Genomic DNA, 24,274 nt, shown 5'->3' on the forward strand with positions numbered 1-24,274 from the left:
ACCTCTAAAGTAACCAGCAGGTTCAGACCCAGCCTGGTGATTCCCAAAGTGTTGCCTACAGAGAAGCAGCCCTTGGGTTGCCATGGCCATGGAATTCTGTGCCTGACAGCTCTGCCAGGAATAACCCCCTTCCCTGCCCAGAGATTTTGAAGGCCCAGGCACATGGAATCTGCCAGGGGAGTTACAGGAAGGAGGATTCACACAATCTACAACCACTAACAAGAAAATCAACCAGGGTGAGGCTCTTCTCCACCCTGGAGTGCCTGACCTGCTGGATAACATATGGCTGATCCAGCTGAAAAACCAGCAGCACGGAGAACAGGCAGTAACACACCTACCTTAGCTGGACCTGTACTGTGAAGTCACATTTGGTCCCAGAAATATCCCTGGAAACAACAGAACACACGTTAAAACACTGCTTTTCACAAGAGATTCATCAATATTACAACAGAGATTCCTCCAGAGTTTGCCCTAAGTTCAGTGTATGTAAAACACCCTTTCTGGTATATATGGGGTGTGTGTGTGTATATATATATATATATATATATATATATATATATATATATATATATCACACTTTGCTGCTTCTGGTCAGTCAAACCACCACTCTCAGGACACATGAAAAGGCAAAGTTTTTATTTTTCAAGGTAAATAAATCAATTACATTCTCATCTGACTTCTGCCACTTCCTTTTTTTTTTTTTTTGTACACCGTAAAGAAAATTCTGATAGGTCACTATAAAATACCATCTTTATAGTGAATTAAGTATAAAATACCATCTTTATAGTGAATAAATTATAAGATGCCATCTTTATAGTGAATAAAGTATAAAATGCCATCTTTATAGTAAATAAAGTATAAAATGCCATCTTTATAGTAAATAAAGTATAAAATGCCATCTTTATAGTAAATAAAGTATAAAATGCCATCTTTATAGTAAATAAAGTATAAAATGCCATCTTTATAGTAAATAAAGTATAAAATGCCATCTTTATAGTAAATAAAGTATAAAATACTGTCTTTATAGTGAATAAACAGAACTTGAGAAAGGATCTGGCTCGTGGCAAGGAAGGGCTGCAGGAGGCAGAGTTCTGAATTTGGACACATGAGAAACCCACCCAAAGCACCCCAAAAGTGGGGGAGTTTAATCCTCCCCTCCTCACCCCTCTGCTCCCCATCAGTTCACACGGAAAGGGGAGGAGAACTCCCCTTCCCTGAGCACTGCACACACCTCACAGTTCAAAACTAAAGGGGTGGGATGCTAATTCCTGCTTTAATGCCTTTTTTTATGGGAATACTGATGGAGGGCACTCACATGGAACTGCTGATTTGCTGCACTTGCTGCGGCGTCAGAGCGAACGCAAAGCAGGTTTCTCGAAATCGCTGACTATTGTCTGAGGCTGCAAGAGAACAGAGAGCAACTTCAAAAAACCTGCACAGGGATCCATTCACATCCTTTTTCATTAAACTCTCCACAAATACACTCGTTTTTACAGCCACAGCTGCTCCTGTAAACAGCTTCGGAGCCAACGAGTCGCCGCTTCGACCCTCCTGTAAATAAAAACAGGATGAACAAACTTTACGTGCAGATAAAATCTACATTCAAGAAGTGGTTAAAGGAAAATATAGATTAAAATAGTGATGCAGACAACAGCAAAGCTGAGGGGAATCAGCTTAAAACTTTTATCAGTAACTGAATGTCAAATGTTCTCTGATATCCAGTGAATTCCTAGGAATTCTTGTCCATTGCTTTTTTATGTCCTTGAGCACCCAAGATCATGGATCAGCCTGTAAAAGTTCACAGAGGGACTGAAGCACAACACATGCAACTTCTCCCATTTCAGGAAGGTATTTCATGGAGTTAAATGCACTAAAAGTATGTAATATGCCAAGAACTCGTGAGACATGCAACTATAAAATCTGCTTTTAAAGCCCTTCGTAGTGTCCCGGAACAAAACAAACACTGCTCAAGAGTTAATGCTCCTGCTGAAAATCAAAGTCATGTTAAATATCTCCAAAACAGTGCTTTTATCTAAAACAAATCCCTTCCCAGGGCTACAGGCACTGAGAATGACACACTGGCAATGAAAACAGCTTTTTAAAAAAATAAATTAAAAGAAAGAAGCATCTCCCCAGAGAACTGTTCCACACTCTCATCAGCACACACACTGAAGTGCAAGTTAAAGCAGCTTTTCATTCAATTCCATTATTCTTAATAATTGTATAAGGCTATGAATAAATATATTGTGCATTAAACACTCAATAAATGCATCAATTTTTGGTTTACTATAATGCACTTCCTGACTCAGTCCTGAGTGACAGAGGAGTGAAAACTTCAGGGGGAGACTCCAGATCCTCTGTTCAAAGCAGCATGTGGTAGGCTGGAACCAACAATAGCAAAGACATTGAGTGAGTATAAATATTCACAGCAGCAATCTCCCAAAATTTACATTTCTGTCTTTCTTGCATGACAGTGCTACAATCTATACACTCATTACATTATGTAATAGGTAATAATCATTATTTAGAATATATTTTATGTGTTATAGATATCAATATAAATTATATATTAGGATCAGCTGCTCCAAAGCTGGATGGGCAGGAACAGGTAACAAACTTCTGGGACAATACCAGCAACAGGAAACCTTCTAAAAACCATAAATTATTTCTATAACTTGCTATATTTTATATCCATACATTTCCTCTCCACCAGCCATGGCAGTAAAATGTGAGAGTCTGCAGGAAACAGAAACACAATGTGCACAATTAACAATGAGAAGCTGTTTGAACATTTGGTTTTCAATATAGTTTCACACCTATTTTTAGTTATCAATGGAAAAGTCAGAATTACATATTGTCATCAACAACAGCTGAATTAGCAAAGCTAAAGCACTGCAGAACTGAAGGAATTCCAGGTATTATTTCCTAGTGTTCCATGGGTTTATCTGCCTGGTTTATTTTCCTCCCGTGGATTATTTGCTTTACCCCACAAACTGTCGACTTTGGCTTTATCAGAAAAGTTCTGGAAGGTTTTTGTGAACTTTTCCTGTGAACTCCAACACCTTTAATTAAAGGCTGCTGAACATTTCACTAATGCTACATTCATTTAAACCTTAATTATCCAAGAAGTCAAGCAGGAGCCACCAAAATTCCTACCCCAAGTTTCCCAAGTGATCCTTTTCCCTTTCACCTGCTCATCTTTTTGCTTTCTTTGGCTTTACAGCAGCCCCAGCTGAAGGAATCCAGCAGGGAATATGGGAAACAGGAGGAACTGGATCAGGAAAACTATGACAGAGTTGCCATCACGGGACAAAGATCCCGAAATTCAATCCTTTTTCCTCTTGTTCATACAAGACTTATTTTCCCTTTATAACAATATGTGATTTTGAGAAGTGGGTTTCCAAATTCTGTATTCCCAGAATCATTAAGGTTGGAAAAGACCTCCCAGGATCATCAGGTCCAACCTTCAACCAAACTTGTCAACTAAACCATAACTAGTTTTTTGAACACTTCCATGGGGGGTGACTCCACCACTTCCCTGAAGAACTTTATTTCAATACTTCAACAGTCTCTCAGTCAAGACATTTTTCCTAATATCCAACTCCTGCATTGGCCAAATTAAAGCATTTCTACACTCAATTGGGAGAAAATCTAAAAGTATATTTCTGAGTGATGCCATGGGAGTTTCCCCAATCCCAACTGCCCTCGTGAGCCAAGTTCTATCACGTTGGGAAGACAGGAAATAGCCACTGCTGGAACCAAAAACCTAAGGAAAAAAAAGCCTCCAACATATCTTCCTGTGGTTTGGGGTTTTTTTAATTTTCAGTGGTTTTGGTGCAATTAATCTGCTGAAGTGGGGACATGGAGTGAGAGGACAATGGCTTTGAGCTGAAAGAGGGTGGGTTTAGATGGGATATTGGGAAGGAATTCTTCCCTGGGAGGGTGATGAGGGGCTGGAATGAATTGCCCAGAGAAGCTGTGGCTGCCCCTGGATCCCTGGAAGTGTCCAGGGCCAGGTTGGAGGGGGCTTGGAGCACCCTGGGCTGGTGGAAGGTGTCCCTGCCCGTGGTTGGAACAAGATGAGCTTTAAATCCCTTCCAACCCAAACCATCCCAGGATTCTGTGCTATGCCCTTGTCTTACTGACTGTGAGTAAAATCCAGGAGCTGCTGGATCAATGGTCCCAGTGCTGGGATGTTCCTTCAAACCAGCACTAACCCCCACTCCGTGTTCTCCACACGTTGTTTTTGTGCACCAGCAATCCCGGGATTCCCAAATTGCAAAGAAGGCAGAAAAAACTTGTTAATTATGCAAAGATGCTCCAAACACCAATAAAATATCACAAAACCCTTGACAGACTGAACAGGACAAGAACTACATCAACTCTAAACTACAACAGCATCACGGTCAGGCCCTTCGACCACCACCAGGACACAACTCTGCCCCTTGGATGTGGAACCACAACCGTGGAGTTGCATCTAAAAGGAAGATAAAATATGGTTTTACTTTGTGGTTTTCTCTAATCTTCTCCTTTAGCTTCTTTTTAGACCCATATCTACTCCTTCTAGATGTGCTTACCCTACAAATGATGCATGAAAATTTCAACCAACCACATTAATCAGAGCTCATTTAGCAGCTTGACCATTAAACACAAAGATTCCAAGTGACTGAAATGCCTCTATGTCCAAGGGCTTGAGATTTTTCAAGGAAGAGGCATTGGAAATCTGGAATTTAAGCATAGACAAGCTGCTGACAGATTTCTATTAATTCAGCTGGTGTAGCAGAACAGCAAACAGACTCTGGCAAGTCAAGCTCATCCTCTACTTTTAAAGTTCTGGAGTCTGATTAAAACCAGAACTATGCAAATGTATAGTTTCATATGAGAAAACCATTTTGAGGGCCAGAAACACAACCATGCCCTGCAAACAACTATTATTATTTAACAACAGAAAGGCAAAAATAGCTCTGCAATCGAAAACCAAGTGGATTAAAATAAGAATTTATAATCCAATAAAGCTGAAATCAAGCCAGGACAACAGAATTAACAAGGACATTCTTAAGAAAGATGCCAGGAATGTTTTTTTGGAGGGTTGGGTTTGGGTTTTTTTCCATAACTATGAATTATTAGATATTATAACCTTTTCTTTAGCACTCTCTGAAGGGAACAGAGCTTGGAGGATGAGTTAAGAGGTTTACAGGGTATGTCTCCTTTGCAAATTCAGAAAGGAGGGGTGTCTAATGGACTTTCATTAATTTAATTTCAATTTAAAGAAAGTGCAGTAATTTCAAAGAAATACATGAAGCACAAGCATCACTTTAGCCTGCTGCTCAAAAATTCCCTGAATAATTCAGAAATCTGAAAGGGCACGTTTGGAGAGTGGAACACAAAGCTCTGCAAGCAGAATTATGGCATTAAATGAGTGTCAGCAAGAACAGTTTCAGTGTATAAAATCCACATCTCGTCTTACTGGGATCTCACTGGTTTGGGGGAGGGAGTATTTCCTACTTCTTCATCCATCCAGCTTAAATCCAGGGAAGGAAGGTAATGAAGAAAATCCATGTTTTCTTGTAAACTTGTACAGACACTAAGAACCAGCACAGGCTCAGCTCCGTTGCCTCTGCAGGTCCCAATAATTAGTAAAACACACTCAAAAATGCCTAAAATGCTGCAAAAACATGACAGAGTTTTTTCTTTCAAGTTCTTCTTTTACCAGTGCCTGAATTATTCCAAGCTTTCCATCAGGTCATGATCCAAAGAGAATATGGGATTGGTGGATATTAACTGAGAGGGGCCCAATTCTGCCTTCCTGGTTGTAGAATTCCTTAAAATATTTCACATGAGTAAAGTTTTCAAAATCTGAGGGAAAACTATTTGGATATATTTTAATTACTGTACAGTTAATATATAGAATATATAATTAAAAATGTAATTAATGTATATAATCTCTATATAGTTTATATATAATTAATATGCTTTTTAATATGTGGCAGTATCATCCACAGGTCCAAAACACTTAAAATCCTATAGAAATATATAAATAAATATATGTATATATACATAATCTATCCATCACTTACATAAGTAATAATGGTACATAAAAGACATTTCCTACCAATTTTATTCTTTATTTTGGAAAACCCCTCCAGCACTAGAGTGAAAAAAGGAACCCAGCTTGAGTGGCTGCATTTTCTACAGCTCTAAAAATATTCTGTTCCACCTCACCAGTACCCAGGGCTAAAAATAGCCACACAATCTTTCTGCAGCAAAATACCTCTTGCTGTCTTGAGAAAAAGCCACTCTCTCCATTCCCATTCAGGAACAGCCACCTTGAAATCTTTAATGAATCTTCTGCTATCACGTTGCTGAGGTGGAGACATTTCCTGATGCTACAGCAGCTGACCAATAAACTGAGGTTAATCTTCCCATAAATCATCACCAAGGGTAGCTTATTAAATACTAAAGAGAATATTTTACCTCCTAATACCGAGAGAGACCTGGACTAAAATTAAACTTGCACTTTACACCATAATTATTACCTGAGCTATCACTCACTTGGCCCATTCCCAATGATTTCCAATAGCAGGGTGTTTATTTCTGAAGGCAGAAATAGTTCTGTTAAGTAAGAGTGTGAGGACTAGAGCAAATTTTTGCTGCATGCTGTAAGATAAACAAGAGATGCCTAATTGCTTATTCACTAACAATACACTGCAGAGTTTGGATTAGTTACATTTAAATTTCATTAATAATATTAACCAGGAATCTGAATATTGTAGTAGATGTCAACCCCACACATAAATATTTTATATATAAATATATGTGTGTGTATGTATAATATCTGTCTGCAACTTCCTCACAAGGATCTGAGGGAACAGCTGGAGCTGTGCCAGGGGAGGTTTAGGTTGGATTATTAGGAAAAGGTTCTTCATCCAGAGGGTGTTTGGGCACTGGAAGAGGCTCCCCATTGAAGTGGTCATGGCCCCAAGAAGTGTTTGGACAACGTTCTCAGGGACAGGGTGGGATTGTTGGGGCCAGGAGTTGGACTGCACAATCCCTGTGGGTCCCTTTCAACTCAGCATATTCCATGATTCTCCAATTCTTGCTTGTCTTCCCTGGATACATAAAATACCTCATTTTTAGGCATCTTGCAATTTTTCTTTGTATCCACTTCGGTTCAATCCTCTTCCAAACATCGCTCCTGAAAATTTAATCGCTGCCTCCAAACCACACCAAAATTCCTGTGTTTAGATTGAGGCCCAGAAAACGTTTAGCTTTGAAAATGGTAAAATTCAGGCAGGCTTTGGATGCTGTCCCACGGCAGCAGGAGGCAGGAAATCCGTAACCCAACACCCCAGACCCACAGCTCCTCATCCCGCCCTCTGTCCGGAGCCTCTCGGATCCCTCCTGACCAGGGTCCATTTCTCCAGCTGTTGTTTGGAGGTGGGATCCAACGCTGTGTCCCTGCTGGAATGACTTTATTCAAGCAGGATCCAAGTGGGAGACAAGCACTGAGAGGACCCACCTTGACGGGGGATCTGCATCTGGGGATGCACCGTCAGGCCTTTAAACCCACCCCAATTTCTGGAGTTCCTGGGTAGTAACCAAGTGTTTCCACATCAACACTTCCTGTCCTTTAACCACAACCTCTGTCATCTCCTGGAAGCAGCAGCAGAGCCTTGCAAACCACCACCCACCATTCCCTCTGTTTCCTGCTGCCGTTAAACGCGTTTGGAGCGCGCGGGATCAGCCTGGATCCCTGCTTGGAGCCACCCTGTCCCCTGCGAGGCTGGAAAAGCTTCTCACTGATCACCAGAGCCATGTCAGGCCATGCCAAAGCAGGGCTCTACCCCCCACCACAACACCCAAGAGCGTGTCCTGCACAAGGCACAAACTCCTGCAGCAGCTCGGCCGCTCCAGCGCCGGGAGCGATCCCACATTCCTGTTCTGTCTCACCTTGGCCATTTCCCTCCACTTCCAGCACTCACCACAACAGATGCTGCATAACCTTAACATTTCAAAACACTTCAAAGCTACTTGAGGGGAAGCACTTTAGTAAACACACAGACCCTTCTTGCCTTGGCAGTTTTGAGGAGCCCCTGATCCACTTCCACGGGTCCCAACTGCGCTCCCAAACACCCTGAAGTGACACTGCCACGTTCTTCACCTTGGAACAGATGAGAAGCTGAACCCAGGGTCTGGGCATTTATCAGCTGCTGCTTTTATCACTTCAAATCATCTTTAGATTCTGTCCAACTCACAGTTAATCCTCAGGAGGAACAGGCAGAGCCACACCGGGGGTGGGAAAGGCAGGGAGTAAAGAGATGTGAAGGAGCTTATTTGAAATAGTGCCTAAATATATATATGAAAATAGCCTGGAAATACTCCAAGGGCTACAATTAATCCATAAATATTATGTATTTTATAAGTCTCTCTGATATGTTGTACAAACAGAACAGATCAGCTGGAAACTCTGTGCAATTGGACTGACATTTGTGTTTGATTATTTTTTCAGTCAGTCATGTATTGGAGCATTTCTGAAGACCTGCAGTGAGGACTGAGGGACAATTTCATGTCAATCTGTGCCAGAATTCCCCACCCTCCCAACCCACTTCTGTGGGATCAACACCCACCCACCCACCCCAGCTCCCCCCTCCTGAGCCCACACATCTCCAGTGCACGTTGTGCCAGAGGGAAGGAACATCACTGGATCCTCCTTACTCAAACTCAGTCACCTGAGATACCTAAATAAATGTCCCAGCACTCAAATGCTGCCATTCAGGCTTGAATATTTTAGTTTCTTCTTAAGAGCACCAACCCTTAAACACCCCAAAGCAGCAGCACGAAGAAGGCAGCACTGCCCCATCCCTACACAGGGGATCCTGCTTTTAGAGGAGCTTTCCTCTCCAAAAGAAAGTAGCAAGTTTTATAAACCTGACAGAAAAGGCAAAAAATTCAGTTTAAAGTTCATTATTAGACAACAGAGTCCCTAATAAGCTCTTCACCGGGCTTAGCACAACCTATACATGGTTTTATCATCTGGGGAGGTGAAAGGATCTCTAAAAGACCTCCAAGTCCCAGCAGCATTTCCAGCAACTCCTGAGGGATCTCAACATCTTGAGGGCAAGAGGAAATCTTAAAAACTACCTATGGCAACAGCAGAGCTTCCTCCCCTGTGTGATGTGAGCAGCACTGTGAGGCCTCCAGTCTCCCAGCACCGGGAAGGGACTCCAGGTTTACACTCCTTCCTGGTTATTAATGGATTATCACATGTCTCGGGTCAACCATGGGGTTTGGGGTAATTCCTTTCATGAGAATTGTGGAATATCTTGAGTTGGGAGGGACCCACGAGGCTCATCAAGTCCAACTCCTTACCAAATTGTCAATTCTCAAAAAAGATATCCTAATTTGATCTTGGATGAAGTTGAGTGAGGGGAGGTTTAGGTTGGATCTTGGGAAAAGGTTCTTTCCCCAGAGGGTGGCTGGACACTGACCAGGCTCCCCAGGGCAGGGGTCAAGGCTGCCAGAGCTCAAGGAGTGTTGGGACAACGCTCCAGGCACAGGGTGGGATTTTAGGGTGTCCTGTGCGGGGCCAGGAGTTGGACTCCACCATCCTGATGGGTCCTTCCAACCCAGCATATTCCATGATCCTGGGAAAGCCAAAGTGGCTTCCTAAATCCATTCACACCAGAGCAGTGGTGTCTGAAAACATCCCTATCCTGTCAGGTCCTGGAATTTTGGTGATCTCAGTTCTCTGCATGAGGAGATTGAGCAACCAGCTGAAGTGAGCCTCATAAATTATCCTCCTTTTTCTGCAGCACAGGAGTTACAGCTGGTTACAGCTCTCTCAGACTTAAAAGAAACAAGACTCTTGCCTATGGAAAGATTCTCTATAGGTGAACCTGAGGCCCACTGTATGCAAATATGAGCTGAGGCCAAAAAAAGAAACCCAAGTGCTCTGTAATTCTAGTTGAGCTCCAGCACAGGAACAAGGCAGAGCTAATATTTCACCCTCTTCTTGCACAATTAAAAGCTGCAGGGCCGGAAGTCAGAAAGCTCAAGCCTGAGCTTAGAAAATAGTGTTTTGTTGAACTTCCTCCCACAAAGTACATTTAAAAAAATAATAAACACAGAAGACAGTAAAAGCGTGACTTTCATATAAACCATAATACCAATTGCACAGAGCAAAAGATCAGCTCGCTGATATATGAAAGGCAGAAACACTTGCCAAGCAAAACTTGCAGCCTTTCCAACCCAGATTTCTAGTGCCCTGAATTGTTTAATTGTTTAATGGCTGTACCTTGAACTGCAGTCACCCTGAAGATTTCAGTCAGCTCGGCTGCAAGAGCTGTCTCCCAAAAGGCAGCCTGGCCAAGCCAGGCAGGAGCACTCCTTAGTGAGCACCAATGGATCCTGGAGGGCAGGCAGCAGGGGCAAAATTCCACTGCTTGGAGAAATCCTGCTAGAAGAGCCCTCAAATTAAGAAATAAAACTAAAGAGAAGGCTCAGTAGAGGTACTGGAAGCTCCTTCCACTGGTGGAGTCTGGAAACATGCTGGATATAAGGAATACTGATGGATATTTGTCTCCTCCTTCCAGAAGGCTGCAGGGAAAAACCTATTTCTGTTGCCCTGATCCAAGTTTCAGTGTTGTGTCCACATCACTGAAAGCTGAAGCAAGAGCAAATAAATTAGGATGATCATCCCTATGGCATCTGGACAGCTTTTAAAAGAGCAGGATAGTCCACAGTCTCTTTAATCCTTTAAATTGAAAAGAAAAGGGTAATTTCCCCTTATAGGTAAGTAAAGACCCCTAAGCCAGTTAAAATGTTTTTTGGAACAACTACACAGCTAAAGCAATTAGGAATGACATTTGCTGGAAGAGGAGGCATTTTTAAGATGTTGTTTAACTATCTCATGTCCTTCCCATAATAATCTGGCAAATTCTGGTCCTGGTTACTCATCTCACAGCAAACACATTTCACCACACAAAAGAGATCTTATCTCTTGGGAGATACTTTTAGAAAATGCTTAAAAAACAACCAATTAGCAGAGTCTGTGCAGTAGGGGGGGGGAGGTGGCTGGAAACAGGGGGAAAAATAAGTGAAAGCTGCAGCTTCACTTGAGAAACCAACAACCAAAATTCGCCTCTTTAAAGGAGTTCCCATTAGAAAAACAACCGAGAATCACAACAACAAGGCAATTTTCAGACATTCCATCAAGGCCTAACTGGACAGCTCTTCCTGCAAAATGACAAAGCCTTAGAGTCACTTCAAATCCTGGTTAACCATGGGCAGAGTGCTGATGGTGGGTACACCCACCCCCCAGCAGCTCTTCCCAGTACACAGAGCTTTCCCAGTTGGCTTGGACACAAACCCATCCACTCGAGATGCTTTCTCAATTTGGCACTGAGGATGACTAATAAAACGTGGATCAAATTCAACAGCTCCACAGAAAATGAACAAATCTCTCTTTGTCTCACGCCAACAATGCCCAAGGAAGGACTGGACGTGGCACTCAGTGCTCTGGGCTGGGGGACAAGGTGGGGACTCGATGATCTCAGAGATCTTTTCCAACCCAAATGACTCTGGGATTCAGCCAGACCTGCTCAAGTAAAGATCCTGGTGAGAAGGATACAGGTGGACAAATCCCTGCATTCCCCAATGCCACGAATCCCAGCACATCCACTTTAATCCCAGTCCAGAGCTACATTTTGAGGAAGCAAGTGTGAGAAGGCAACATCTATTTCCTCCCTTTGTTCTTAGCATTCAAAATAAGAGTTAGCACATTTAATTTCCTTATCTGTTATTCACATTAGCTGTGTACTACCCACCTACCTAAAGTATTTGGGTACAGAATGCATGTTCAAGTGCCCTGCTGAGCAACTCCCTGCCCTGAGGCTTCACCAAATTACTGCTTTTCAAATTAATAATCACTCCTCCACAGGACACAAGACTACTGCAGCAAACCTTCCCAGCTGTTGACTTGGGAAAGACCAGGGACAATGCCATCCAAAGATGTGCTTTGCCCAGTTTTATGTAGTGACTGGCATTTCAGAAGCATGTAAATATCCTCAAATCACACGAATTATTTCTCTTTCTCACACTTTTTTTTCCCCTTCCAGTAGGTTCCATTTTAAGCGCACAGATTTCAAGGTTTATTCAAAACCCCACATGGGGTCAACAGTTCCTGCTTGTGGGGGAGGGAAACAGCCAATTCAAAAGTTCCTTATCCCTGTCCCATGAGTAATCTGATGGGAAAAAGCCAGGAGGAGATGCTGAAACACTGGCTGAACGCCAGGGAGACGTTCTGAGTGCTTGCAGAATGGATCTGCCATCAGAAAACACACCAGGGGACCCACAAACTGGACATCTGAGCAAACCCACACTGTTGGCAGCAGTGAGAAGGATCCCCAAACCATTTGGGGCAAATATTCAATGAATAATTTAAGATTTTGTAAAAGTATCAGTAACTGTATAAATGGAGAAAATTAATCCAAGCCCGCTGAGCAGAGTGGGGAGGCCCTGGCCCAGGTTGCCCAGAGAAGTTGTGGCTTCCCCTGGATCTCTGGAAGTGTCCAAGGCCAGGTTGGAGCAACCTGGGAGAGTGGAAGGTGTCCCTGCCCATGGCAGGGGGTGGGACTGGATGGCTTTAAGTTCCCTTCCAACCCAAACCATTCCATATATGCATGGACACTGAAGCTCCCTCTTCCCCCAAATGCACAAGAAAAAAAGCTTTTTAATAGTATTACTTCAGAAAAACAAAGACACCTGCAGCCAGAACTCCCATAAAAACCCTAAAAGTACCCTTTAAGTTAACAGAAGGGACAGAAACTCCTTACAAAGGTACCTGCTTGGAATTCCAGCCACTTCCATCTTCTTACCCTGACAGAGTCCACAAAAGGGGGAGAACATCCCACTGTGTATCAACTCCTGAGGCAATGAGATATGGCAGAGCTTGAATCCTGATCTCTCCATTTGGGGCTGCCTTGTCTGACACAGAGCTGACAGCAAAGTGCTCTTACCACATCTAGGAATAAATGCACTCCATAATTCCTGCATTGGAATGTCTTCTGGAAATTAGAGCATTATTTTTAAGTATTTATAATTTAAAAGTGATGAGGGCACATACTGAGCACGTAATTATCTCATACCACCAGCGTTGCCTGGAATGCTTATTAATCAATTAGGCTTTAGATTAAAGTTAAACAGATACAGAACACCTCTGAAAAGAATACCTGAACCAGAAGATGAATCATAGAATCAGCTGGGTTGGAAGGGACCTCCGAGATCATCAAGTCCAACCCTTGATCCAACCCCGCTGTGGTTCCCAGCCCATGGCACTGATGCCACATCCAGTCTCATCTTAAAAACCTCCAGGGATGGAGAATCCACCACTTCCCTGGGCAGCCCATTCCAATGGCTGAGCACCCTCCCTGGAAAGAAATTCTTTCTAATATCTAACTTAAACCTCCCCCTGGCACAGCTGAAGACCCAGCCCTCTTGTCTTGCTGACAGATGACCCAAAACCATCTGGTTCACCCTCAGTGTCTCAGTTACAACCAAACATGTTGAGGGCTGTGCAGGATCCCTCAGAATTCCAGAGGCACCATCCCTGCTCACACCCCGGGCATCCCACACCCCCAGGGCTCCGCAGGCTGGCACTGGGAAGCACCTGCTGGCTTTTGTTTACGAGGGATTTCTTTTGCAAAGGGGCTTTTTTCTTTCTTTTTTTTTTTTTTTCCTCACTCACCCACCACCTTCCCCGTATCTCCTCTCACCAATCTCCTCCTCCTCCTCCTCCCAGCAGGGAGTGTTTTTTCCAGGCTTTCAGACAGCACAAGGTTCCACCACACGAGCAGAAACCCTCCAGAAAATCAACAGCACCGGTGTATTTAAGCAGCACCACCCTGGAAAAGTGCTACAGGGAGAGCCAGAAAAAAAATCCCACATCCTTATATAAAGCTCTGGGAGCATCAGATTCTTCTCAAGTGATTGATACCTTAATATAAAAATCTGCTGCAGGAAAAGGAGCCACAACTCGTGGCAAAAGAACCACGAGTCTCCCCAAATTCACATGTAATGGATCCGGCCTGGAATTCTTTCCCAGCACGGATGAGATTTTCTAGGCTTGATGGATTTGGGGGGAGTTTTTTGTTTAGTTTGGGTTTGGTTTGTTTTTTTTTTTAATAACTGAAGTCTATGGTTTGTAAGAGCTCCTGAAAGCAGACGGGTTTTTTTTCCTTTTTTTAAGGTTCAGTTTGTTTTTTGTCCAACTCCCCCCTCAAATGTAACGGATGTTTAAAGCATATTTAGTGGCTCAGCTAAAGCAACTAATGAGTGTTACGTAAGATGTCTCTCCATGTAGAACAATCTGTTCCAAAAGTTACCAAAAATAGCTATTCTCTAAACACTGCTGTGATGCAATATTTAACCACTTACTGCATTAGCAGGCCAATTGGTCCATTGTACTTCAAAAAATATATATGCATATTTCAAAACTTAAAAAAAAATAAATATATATATACTTCAAAACTTAAAAAAGTATATACACACTTCAAAACTTAAAATATGTATGTATATATTCAAGTGTTTTTACAATGTTTTCTTACCTAGGTTGGTTATATTTTAAAAAAAGTACATATATATACTTCAAAACTTGAAAAAAGTACATATATATACTTCAAAACTTGAAAAAAGTATATATATGCTTCAGAACTTAAATATGTATCTATACACATACTTCAAAATTTAAATAAAGTATATATATGCTTCAAAACTTTAAAAATATATATAATTACATATATTATACATAACATAATATATATAATAGTCTATATAATATCCTATAATAGTCTAATATATATTATAATACATATTATCTATTACATATAATATATATTATATAAAATATAGTCTATATAATATCCTATAATAGTCTATTGAATATATTCTATAGGATATTATATATCATAATACATATAATATTTTATATAATATACATAATATATTATATATAATATATAGTATATAATATATAATATGTAATATATAATATAAAACAGTCTATAGAATATCCTATAGAATATATCCAACAGGATCTAATTATAGATCCTATTGATATATCCTATAGATATATAATATCCTATTCTGTAGGATATTACATATTATAATACACATTATATATAATATATAATATAAAACAGTCTACAGAATATCCTATAGAATATATCCAATAGGATTTACTTATAGATCCTATTGATATATCCTATAGATATATAATATCCTATTCTGTAGAATATTATATAACACATATTATATATAATATAAAATACAGTCTATATAATATCCTATAGAATATATTCAATAGACTATTATAGGACATTATATAGCCTACATTTTATAATATAAATATTAGATATTATAGATTATACGTATTATAATATATATTAGACAGACTATTATAATACTATATATAATATGTAATATATATAAAATGTAGTCTCTATAACATCTGTAATGTATATGTAATGTGTAATATGCTATAATAGACAATATACATTTAAGATACACCATATTAATATATAATATACACAGATACCCAGGGCAGGGGTGTGTATTTCTCTGCACCATTCCAGCGTTATCTCCCCGTGTCCTTACCGAGGCTGGTGGGTTTGATCAGCTCGTCCAGCAGGTCGTAGAAGGGCAGTTTCTGCAGTTTGATGTCGGGGTGCACGGGGTGCAGGGCCGAGGTGAGGTGGGGCAGTTCCAGTTCGTGTTTGGGGCCCAGCAGGGACACGGGGAGCAGCGGGGACGTGGCGGGGTGGCCGTCGTAGCCGAGCTGTGGAATGGTGGATGGAGACAGCGTGGCGGGCATGGAGCTCGAGTGCACGCTGGGGATGGACAGGTCTGCGGGGGTCATGATTTTCTGGGGGAACCTCCTGCGGTAGAGTTCTTTGATTTTCATCTGCACGGCGGGGCTGCAGCCGGCCTTGAGCAGGTGCAGGGCTTTCGTGAGCAGTTCGTGTTTGCGGCCGTGCTTGTTCCTCCCCGCGTAGCCCAGCAGCACCTGAAGTTCCGACACTCGAAGGCTCATAACCATTTGCTTCAAGGGAACAACACAGAGAGTCAGCGTTGGGGTGACAGCATCCCACACAGCAACAGCACAAAGGGGGGGGTCAGCCCACCAGGCACAAAGTTTTTAACTTTGTTGTGTCACCTCTTTCACCACTTCGTTCCAAGAAACTCCGAATTTCTGCTCTATCATTTCAGCCCTTTTGGCAGTTCCCCCAGCAAACCCTGTGCCTGGCACGGCCTTAAAGCTCCCAAGAAAACCCACCTGCAGCAAACCAACCGAGTGCTTTTCCCATATAAACCCTGTCACATCCCAGCTGGTTCCCAGGGGAAGCGTGCCAACAATTCCCAAAAAACTGAACTCGGTCGGTCTTTACAACTGACTTTAAACTTCCAGCTGCCCAAGCAGGAACAACTGTTACCAAAACAGGTAGGGCATTGTGGTGGGCTGGCCTTGGCTGGACACCAAGTGCCCACCCAGCTGCTCTATCAGACAGTGCCACTGCTCTGCCCCCCCTCCGATTATCTCCAGTACAATGCAAAGCAGGACTTGCTTACACATATATATCTATTTTATACAGCAATTTTTCAAGGGATTTCCATTCCTGAAGGACAGCAATGCTGGGGGGGGGGGAAACACTGAGAAAAGGATAAGTTGCCAGTAAAAAATAAAGCTGTAAATATAATTATTTCTTAATCGCTGTCCTTCAAGTTAAAAGTCCTTCATAATAAAAAAGTCAACACCTCCACTGATTATCTCCAGTACAATGCAAAGCAGGACTTGCTTACACATATATCTATTTTAAACAGCAATTTTTCAAGGGATTTCCATTCCTGAAGGACAGGAATGATGGGGGGAAAACTCTGAGAAAAGGACAAGTTGCCGGTAACAAATAAATCTGTAATTCACTGTCCTTCAAGCACCTATAATGTTAAAAAGTCAACACCTCCACTCTGGCCCCACTGATTATCTCCGGTACAATGCAAAGCAGGACTTGCTTATAAGATATATCTATTTTAAAGAGCAATTTTTTCAAGGGATTTCCATTCCTGAAGGACAGTAATGCTGGGGGAGAAAAACCACTGAGAAAAGGACAAGTTGCCAGTAAAAAATAAAGCTGTAACTGTTTCTTAATCACTGTAAATGTAATTATTGTAAATAATTATTGTAAATAATTACATTTACAATAAATGTAATTATTTCTCAATCCCTGTCCTTCAAGCATCTAATAATGTTGAAAAGTTTTGATTCCTCTAGCTGGATGTAAAACAAGTTATACACTGACAATATCCAAGCTGTGCCAGTCCTTAACTCTGGAACACTTCCCTTCCCAGTCCTTCCCTCCCTTTCTGCCATGCAGAACTAATCCACACAGGTTCAAAGGAAAGGAGAGAAATGGTTGATGCTAAAGAGAGAGAGAAATTACAATCCAATTTGTGTGCAATCCCATATCACCGTTCCTGGGTTAAAGGGAACGTCTTCCCATTCCCTTTCCTTCCTTCTCCCATCCGACCTGCGTGTCCTGGTTGGGATGGGGGAGCTGGGCTCTGCCTTCTATTAATTAACATCTTCATTTACACAGTCATTTGCTGCCTCCCAGTATGAATCGAACTGGTAGGACTTGTCAAGGGTTTCACTTCTTCAGGAAGTGAGAAAAACCCTTTGGAAGGCAGCAAAACCCCGAATGCCCCGTGAGCACCCAGTGCTGCCCTGCTGGGCACACGGGAGCCAAATCAACCTCTCAGCCTGGGGTTGATTGAAAAATTCATCTCAGGGCTTGACAGTGGCTTGTTCATCATCATAATCCTGCAGAATTCGGGATTCCCAAGAAATCCCAAGGCAGTGAAATGCCCGGAATCCATTGCCACAACTGGCAATCTGTACGGAACCAGTAAATCCCCTTTACAAAACCATTACTCATACCCTGAGTATTTTTTAGTCAATCCCAAAAGATCAAACTCAAAGTAATACTTGATGGGTATCACTGGGACTAAACCAGTCCAGCACATGAGGCTTCTGCGATTCCCCAGCCACTGAAGGTCAAAGAACCCAACCAGAACTTGCATTTGCAGTCTCTGAAATCGAGTCCAAACGCTCCCATCCCCTCTACTCCTTCAAACTGTGCAAAGCAGTCACACACATTCATTTTTTCCACATTAATTCTTAAACCTGAAGTGCCAATTAGAAAGTGTGGCATCCTTAGTTTTAGCAAAACCATCCCAAAACTCCCATCCATCAGACCTCCAGCACCTGCAAGAGACCTTGTAGGTCTCCTTGTAGGATTTCCCTGCACTGAAACCATGTCATTTCAAAGCCCTAAATTAGATGATTCATGTATTTAATGAGGTTTGCACCCAACCAGACTGAACTCAAACCTGCCACGGTTCTGCTCTGCTGAACCACAGCACCAGAGCTCAGGAACCTGGCTGCAAATCCTAGATAAGCCTTCCTTGAAGACTTCCACAAACCCTCTGGATGTACCAGGAATTCATTTTTTTAAGCCTGAATACCCTGAGAACTTTCTTCACACTTTTAACTGCGGGACTGTCACTGAGCTACTAACGAGAACAGACAAGGTATCTTTAAGAAATTGAGATTTCTTACAAGAATAAGGCATTTCATTACAGGCTGAAGTGTTGACAGCTGAAAGTGAAACAAATAGATTTGAAACATGGGAAAAAAACCACTATTTATAACGCTTTACAAACATTTCTTCAACAGAGTGAGTAGTTACAGCTGAAGGGTTTAATGCCACCACCATTAAAAGTCACTTCCTGAGCAGCCAGAACCTCTCAGAGCTTCACTGTGTTCTTGTTTTGTGATAAACTCAAAGGCCCAGCTTGCAAAAAAAACACAGAGGATTAAGAAATAATTGAGCCAACGGCGAAGCTCCTGCTACAGGTTGGATGTTTTCCATTTTGAAGGTAAAGGCAGGTTAGAAATGAGCCTGCAGAAAGCAGGGTCCAGACTCTCCCAGACCAAACCAAACAAAATTCCCCCACATCTTCCCCACTCTGGCACATTCCTGACAGAGGAGACAAGAACAATTGTGTTTGCAATGTTCACTACAAAATCCATCCCTGAAAAAGCAGCACTAAAGCCTGGTGGGTTTATTACAGCTCCAGACTTTATTGGTAAACCTTTCTTCCTCATAAGAAATGGAATAAAGATAAATATAAAATACAGAGAGGGGCAAAATAAAGAGAGGCAACAGTTTAAATAGAAGCGATGAATATAATGAAGAGAAAATATATAAAAATAAAGAGGAAATGCCTTAAAACAATCCACACACACACACACACACTTCCACAGGGCTCTGCCAGTGGATCGTGTCCATCAGTGGCACTGGGACACAGAGCCTGAGAAAACAGGGAAAAATCTCACAGGTTGCTGCAACATAAATGGGAAAATTCCTCTCCCCTCCTCCAACACTGTAGTTTTGTTGGAGGACACAGCCCAGCTCTACCAGAAGTGCCACTGCCCAAGACCCTGGCACACTGGTACCCTCATCCTGGAGCAGGCAGGATAATTCCAGCAGGGAAACAAAATTGAATGCACCAAATACGTGAAAAAGCTGCAATTCATATCTTTTTTTCCCCTGTCACATCTCACCTCATCACAATTCCAACCCCTTGCTGGCTTAGTTGCAGCAGCAAAGCTGAAGGGCAAAGACACAAAGCCTTTTGCTTCAGGAAATCTTGCTTTTCTTCCCTGTTGCCTGAAGTAGTTGAGCAAAAAGATCACAGGCTCCTGCCAGGGACAAAACCCACCCCAAAGAGTCTGACCCCAACAACAGCAAATCTCCACAGTGCAGTAACTGCCCCCACCTCTGGCTGCTTATCAGAATTGGCAAAATGTTTGGAGCTTGCTTTCCTACAGGAAATAAAGTAACAAAACAACAAGAAAAAGCTGAATTAAAGAGAAATAAAAGGACATATACCCAGTTCCCAAGGACTGAGGGCAGGATAATCTCACACCCTGCAATGCCAGTTATGGTAGATTAAGTAAATACCTGATCCTCCAAACATCACTAGTGCACAAAAATTGATGCCACTGAGCTGCAAAAAGGTTGAGCTCTTTGCCACTTGCCCAATGGGGGTGTGAGAAACACAAGAGAGCAAAACCAGTTCCAGGTCCAATAAATCCCAGCACCAAACACACGAGGTGCTTTGCTGATGTTGTGCTTTTTGGTACCTATCACACCCAGGGAATACCCAAAATTCAAAGAGAGGGCGAGGACAGTGGGAAGGTTGTTCAAAGTGTAAAAGAGATGAACAAGGCTCACAAAAACCCGACTTATCTCAGGTTAGCAGCGACTTTCTGTTTCGTGTAAACACCTTCCCGGGGTGTAGAAGGCAACTCTGATCTCCAGACACACAGCTGACATTTCCTGCTCGACAACACAACTCCAACACGTGTTCTCTGCAAAAGGAATTAGTCATGGGATTGCTGGATCCTTATCCATGCTCCCCCTCCAACGCTCCCTCACCCAAGGCCTGAGACCACACTCCATCCATCCCATCCCTCCCAAAGCCAGCTGGGCATTCCACTGCCATAAGATAAGGCACATAATAAGGCAGGAGGTCCATGGAACCACAGAGGATGGTTTATTTGCCCACCTCCCAGTTCCCTGTTTCCAATCCATGCCACTTTTCCGGGCTGTGTCATCCCAACCATTTGATGCTGGTCATGCTCTCGATGAATCCCCTGATTTCTGCATGAGGAGGAAACATTCTCAAGCAGCTCACCTGGAAACAAGGACTATTTCCTGGAAACAAGGAGTATCTCCTGGAAACAAGGAGTATCTCCTGCTCCACACCAACCTCAGACAACTAATAAGGTTTGGAAGAAAGCGGCTTAAGTTCAAAAGTGATCCACGAGCAGCATCCAACATCATTGCCCTGCTTCCCTCCATCCATAGGAAAGGGATGTTCCACCTACAGCTCTTCCAAAGAAGTCAGGACACTTTTTAAAAGCTTAAAGAGATGGAAATTGTTTAAGGTAAGAATCATTTGCTTTGGTTTTCTCTGCAAGGACAACAGCAGAGATGAAATCTCTTTTCAGTTCAGTTGTTCCAACCACCAAGGACAGACGCCCAGGCTGGGTTGATTCCTGACTGGAGAAGTCCAACAGGTCAGAGCCAAGAAAATTGCTTTCAAGTATTGGATCTTGTCTCACTGACCTATGAAGGCTGAGAATTAAGTTTAAAAATAAAAAAAATATAAGTGTTGTTGCCTCTGGGTAAGAAATTCCTTCACTGACCCTGTACCTGGGCACATGATTTGGGGATGGGCACTAAAAGAGCAGGATCCAGACAGGGAACTTCATTTCTGGACTGGAAAACACACAGAGGCTTCAACACTGGCTGGAAATGCAGGAAGGGGAGCTGCAAGCCCTGCTGCTCCAGAAAGGATCAGATACAGGCTATCTGTGAGATCCAACACCACCCCCAGTGAACCTGCACCCTTCTTCCCATTTTTGGAAGGGAGGGACTTGTCTGAGAGGGAAAAAACGGGCAGCAGACAGTATTTATTGGTTTTTTTTAATCAACTGAGCAGTGTTCACAGTGTGATGCAGAAGATGATGTTTTCAAAGCCCTTTCATCCATCTGTGGCAGCACCAAGAGCCCCAACAGCTTGAGGAGTTCTTGGAAAGTGTGTTTCTCCTCCTCCACTAATCAGCCCCACGATCTACCTGGAGAATCCAAGTTATTTCTGGATGTTTATGATAACTAGAAGCTGTGAATAAGCTCCAAAACACATTCAAAAAGTGTGCCAGCACAACAAGAAGCATCTGGCTTGGTACCACACCGCATTCAGTGCCTAAAGCAACACAACAGGTCCTCCCCAATTCTCCAACCATTAACAGGGAAGCTAAAGGAGAAAAAAGAAAAGGAAAAGAAAAAAAAAAAAAATCACTGAAACACCAGTCAAAAGATGGAAGAAAAGAGGAAGTAAAAGGAGAAAGAAGAAACTCAATGGGAGGTCACTCATTTATAAGCAGTAATTTCAGAGTGACAGTAAGTTTCTGTTATTAGAAACAGAGTGATTAGTTTAGTGATCTTTTAGTAATTAAGAATCATTATTACAGAAGAGAGCAGGCACTGCAGCAAGTTCCTTCCTGGGTGGAGGGCAACACAAATGGGAATTTCCCCCTTATGAAAAAAAAGGAAACTGCTATTCCAGGAATTCCACAATGCACTTCCAAAAGACAGGTAAAAAAAAAATTATCATCAAAATTGTTCTTGTTTCTAATAAAAGCAAGTAGGAAGCATTAGATGAGAATGGAAATGGTTCTGAATTGATCTCAGTAAACCTCCAACACCCAGCTGTAAAAATACAGCTCCTGCACGTATGAGCAGCCTTTTTAATCCCTGATATCAATTTTCCAGAGGAGGAAGCTATATCTGAGCTGGGGGAGCTCTCTGCTCTCCCACAGAATAAACTCCTGGCCATTTAAGGTTTGTGAAAACGGGAAATCCTGAAGGTCAAAATATTCCCATCTTTTATGAAGCCACATTGCCCGGCCCTAAATCCTACCTGCAAGACTCCCCCAAAGGAAGTTGGAGTGGAGGCTGAACCATAAAAACTGCAACCAGCCTCCCGAAATTCTGCACGAGGGAGTGAAACAACCCCAATTCCTGGAAGCTCCAGGGAGCCCCCGACGACAGGCTGGGACTTCCTGCGTTTGTCCAAGGCAACCAAAACACCCCCGGGGCTGAAGGGCCTGTAATTCAAACCAGAGGGGAGGCAAAGGCACAGCACAACACTCATAAATATGCAACATCCCACAGCCTTTAAGGAGGCTGCTGGTTTTCCTCATGAAAAGCTCATCTGTCTCCTGGAGGTGCTGGGAAGCAGGACAGTGCTAAAGGAGCAGGTACAAACATTATTTGCCTTTTATTGCACACATAAGATCAAGTATTTCTTAATCAAAGAAACCTTTCTCTGTTGACACAGTTTATCATAAAGAGCAGGCTGCAATTGGGTGAGCAAATCTATACATTGGTCCAGCTGGCAATAAAAGCACATTTAAAACCATTAAGAATGAGTCAGCAAAATGAGGAGCTGATACTGGAAATGCCAAAATAGAGCTGCTGGGGGTGTCTCCACCGAGCTGGGTTTCCTTAAGCTCAAACTCTGTATTCATGATTTGCACCAAGTAATGTATTCCCTGCCAGGCCAGCCCAAAAATCACCCCAAAGCTGGAGCCATCCCGGGTTATTTACCTTTGCCTGCTCACAAACACAGTATTTCCTTGGGATTACATGGTTGTGTTTCTGTTCACAGAAACGTTATGACCCTCGAATGATGAAGCTCTTTTCCAGCCTCAGTGGGTTTATGATTCTCAGATTCCAGTCCCTGCCAACACTAAAGATCTCTGTCAGGGAAGAAATCCCAAAAACTGCAGGTTTTTTTAGCTCAGTCTGAAGCTTCTGGGCAGGAGCTCCTGTCTTTTCCCACCACAATCCTTCTGTATTCAACTCATGTAACCACTTACCAACTGTATCATAACCCCTGAAATTGGAATTCCACAGGAAACTCGTCCAAGGAACATTTTCTTACCTGCCTTTGGCAAATACCAGTTGCTTATATCTGCTGTGCTGGTAAAACGTGACTGCCCCCAAATTCAGTAAGTTTAAGGAAGATCAGAGCAATGCTCATACCTAAACAATAAACAGATTTAATACTAATATATTTAAGCTCTGAATTCCAGCCCACAGTCCTGAGCCCACCAGTGACACCACCAAGCTGTCAGAGATGCCTGTCACCGGTTTTAAGAAAACCCACAGTGATAAAAGTCCCAAAACTCAGTGAAGAGTGACAGGATATTGCAAAGGCAAATAGAAAGGCAGCTCCAGCCCCCTGAACTGGCTGCTGGTAACAACAGGCAGAGTTTGGAATTTTTAATATAATCCCCAAGTCTTAAAGGTTCTCTTATGCTTTTGGCAGATGCCTGTGGCATTCTGCTGTGGGAAACACCTTCTAAAAGCGCTGACACACAGACCCTGGAGTATTAGGGAAGGGAATGGCCCTTCTAGACCTCCATCCCACCCCTTTCCCTGCCTCTGGAAGGGAGATTCAGCCAGACTGTGTGATCACATCCCCAAAATGCCAACTGGGTGCTCCAACTGGAGCACTAATTTGCTTAAAAAAAAAAAAATTAAACTCAAATGACACGGGATAAAATTAATGTTTTCTTTTAGAC

General features: G+C 42.5%; 1 protein-coding gene across 2 annotated transcripts in view; it reads right to left on the reverse strand.

Annotated features, from left to right (window-relative positions):
- The window catches only part of PIAS1 (protein inhibitor of activated STAT 1), a 58,891-nt gene that overhangs the window by 19,969 nt on the left and 14,648 nt on the right, over window positions 1–24,274 (reverse strand). For both annotated transcript variants that reach the window (XM_032700653.1, XM_032700652.1), the window contains exons 2-4: window positions 15,652–16,096; window positions 1,316–1,400; window positions 339–386 (exon numbers count right to left, since the gene is read on the reverse strand). In XM_032700653.1, coding sequence (XP_032556544.1) covers window positions 339–386; window positions 1,316–1,400; window positions 15,652–16,096 — 578 coding nt within the window. The remainder of the gene's footprint in view (window positions 1–338; window positions 387–1,315; window positions 1,401–15,651; window positions 16,097–24,274) is intronic.

This window comes from Chiroxiphia lanceolata, chromosome 12 (genome assembly GCF_009829145.1).
Source record: "Chiroxiphia lanceolata isolate bChiLan1 chromosome 12, bChiLan1.pri, whole genome shotgun sequence".
Classification (NCBI taxonomy): Eukaryota; Metazoa; Chordata; class Aves; order Passeriformes; family Pipridae; genus Chiroxiphia; species Chiroxiphia lanceolata.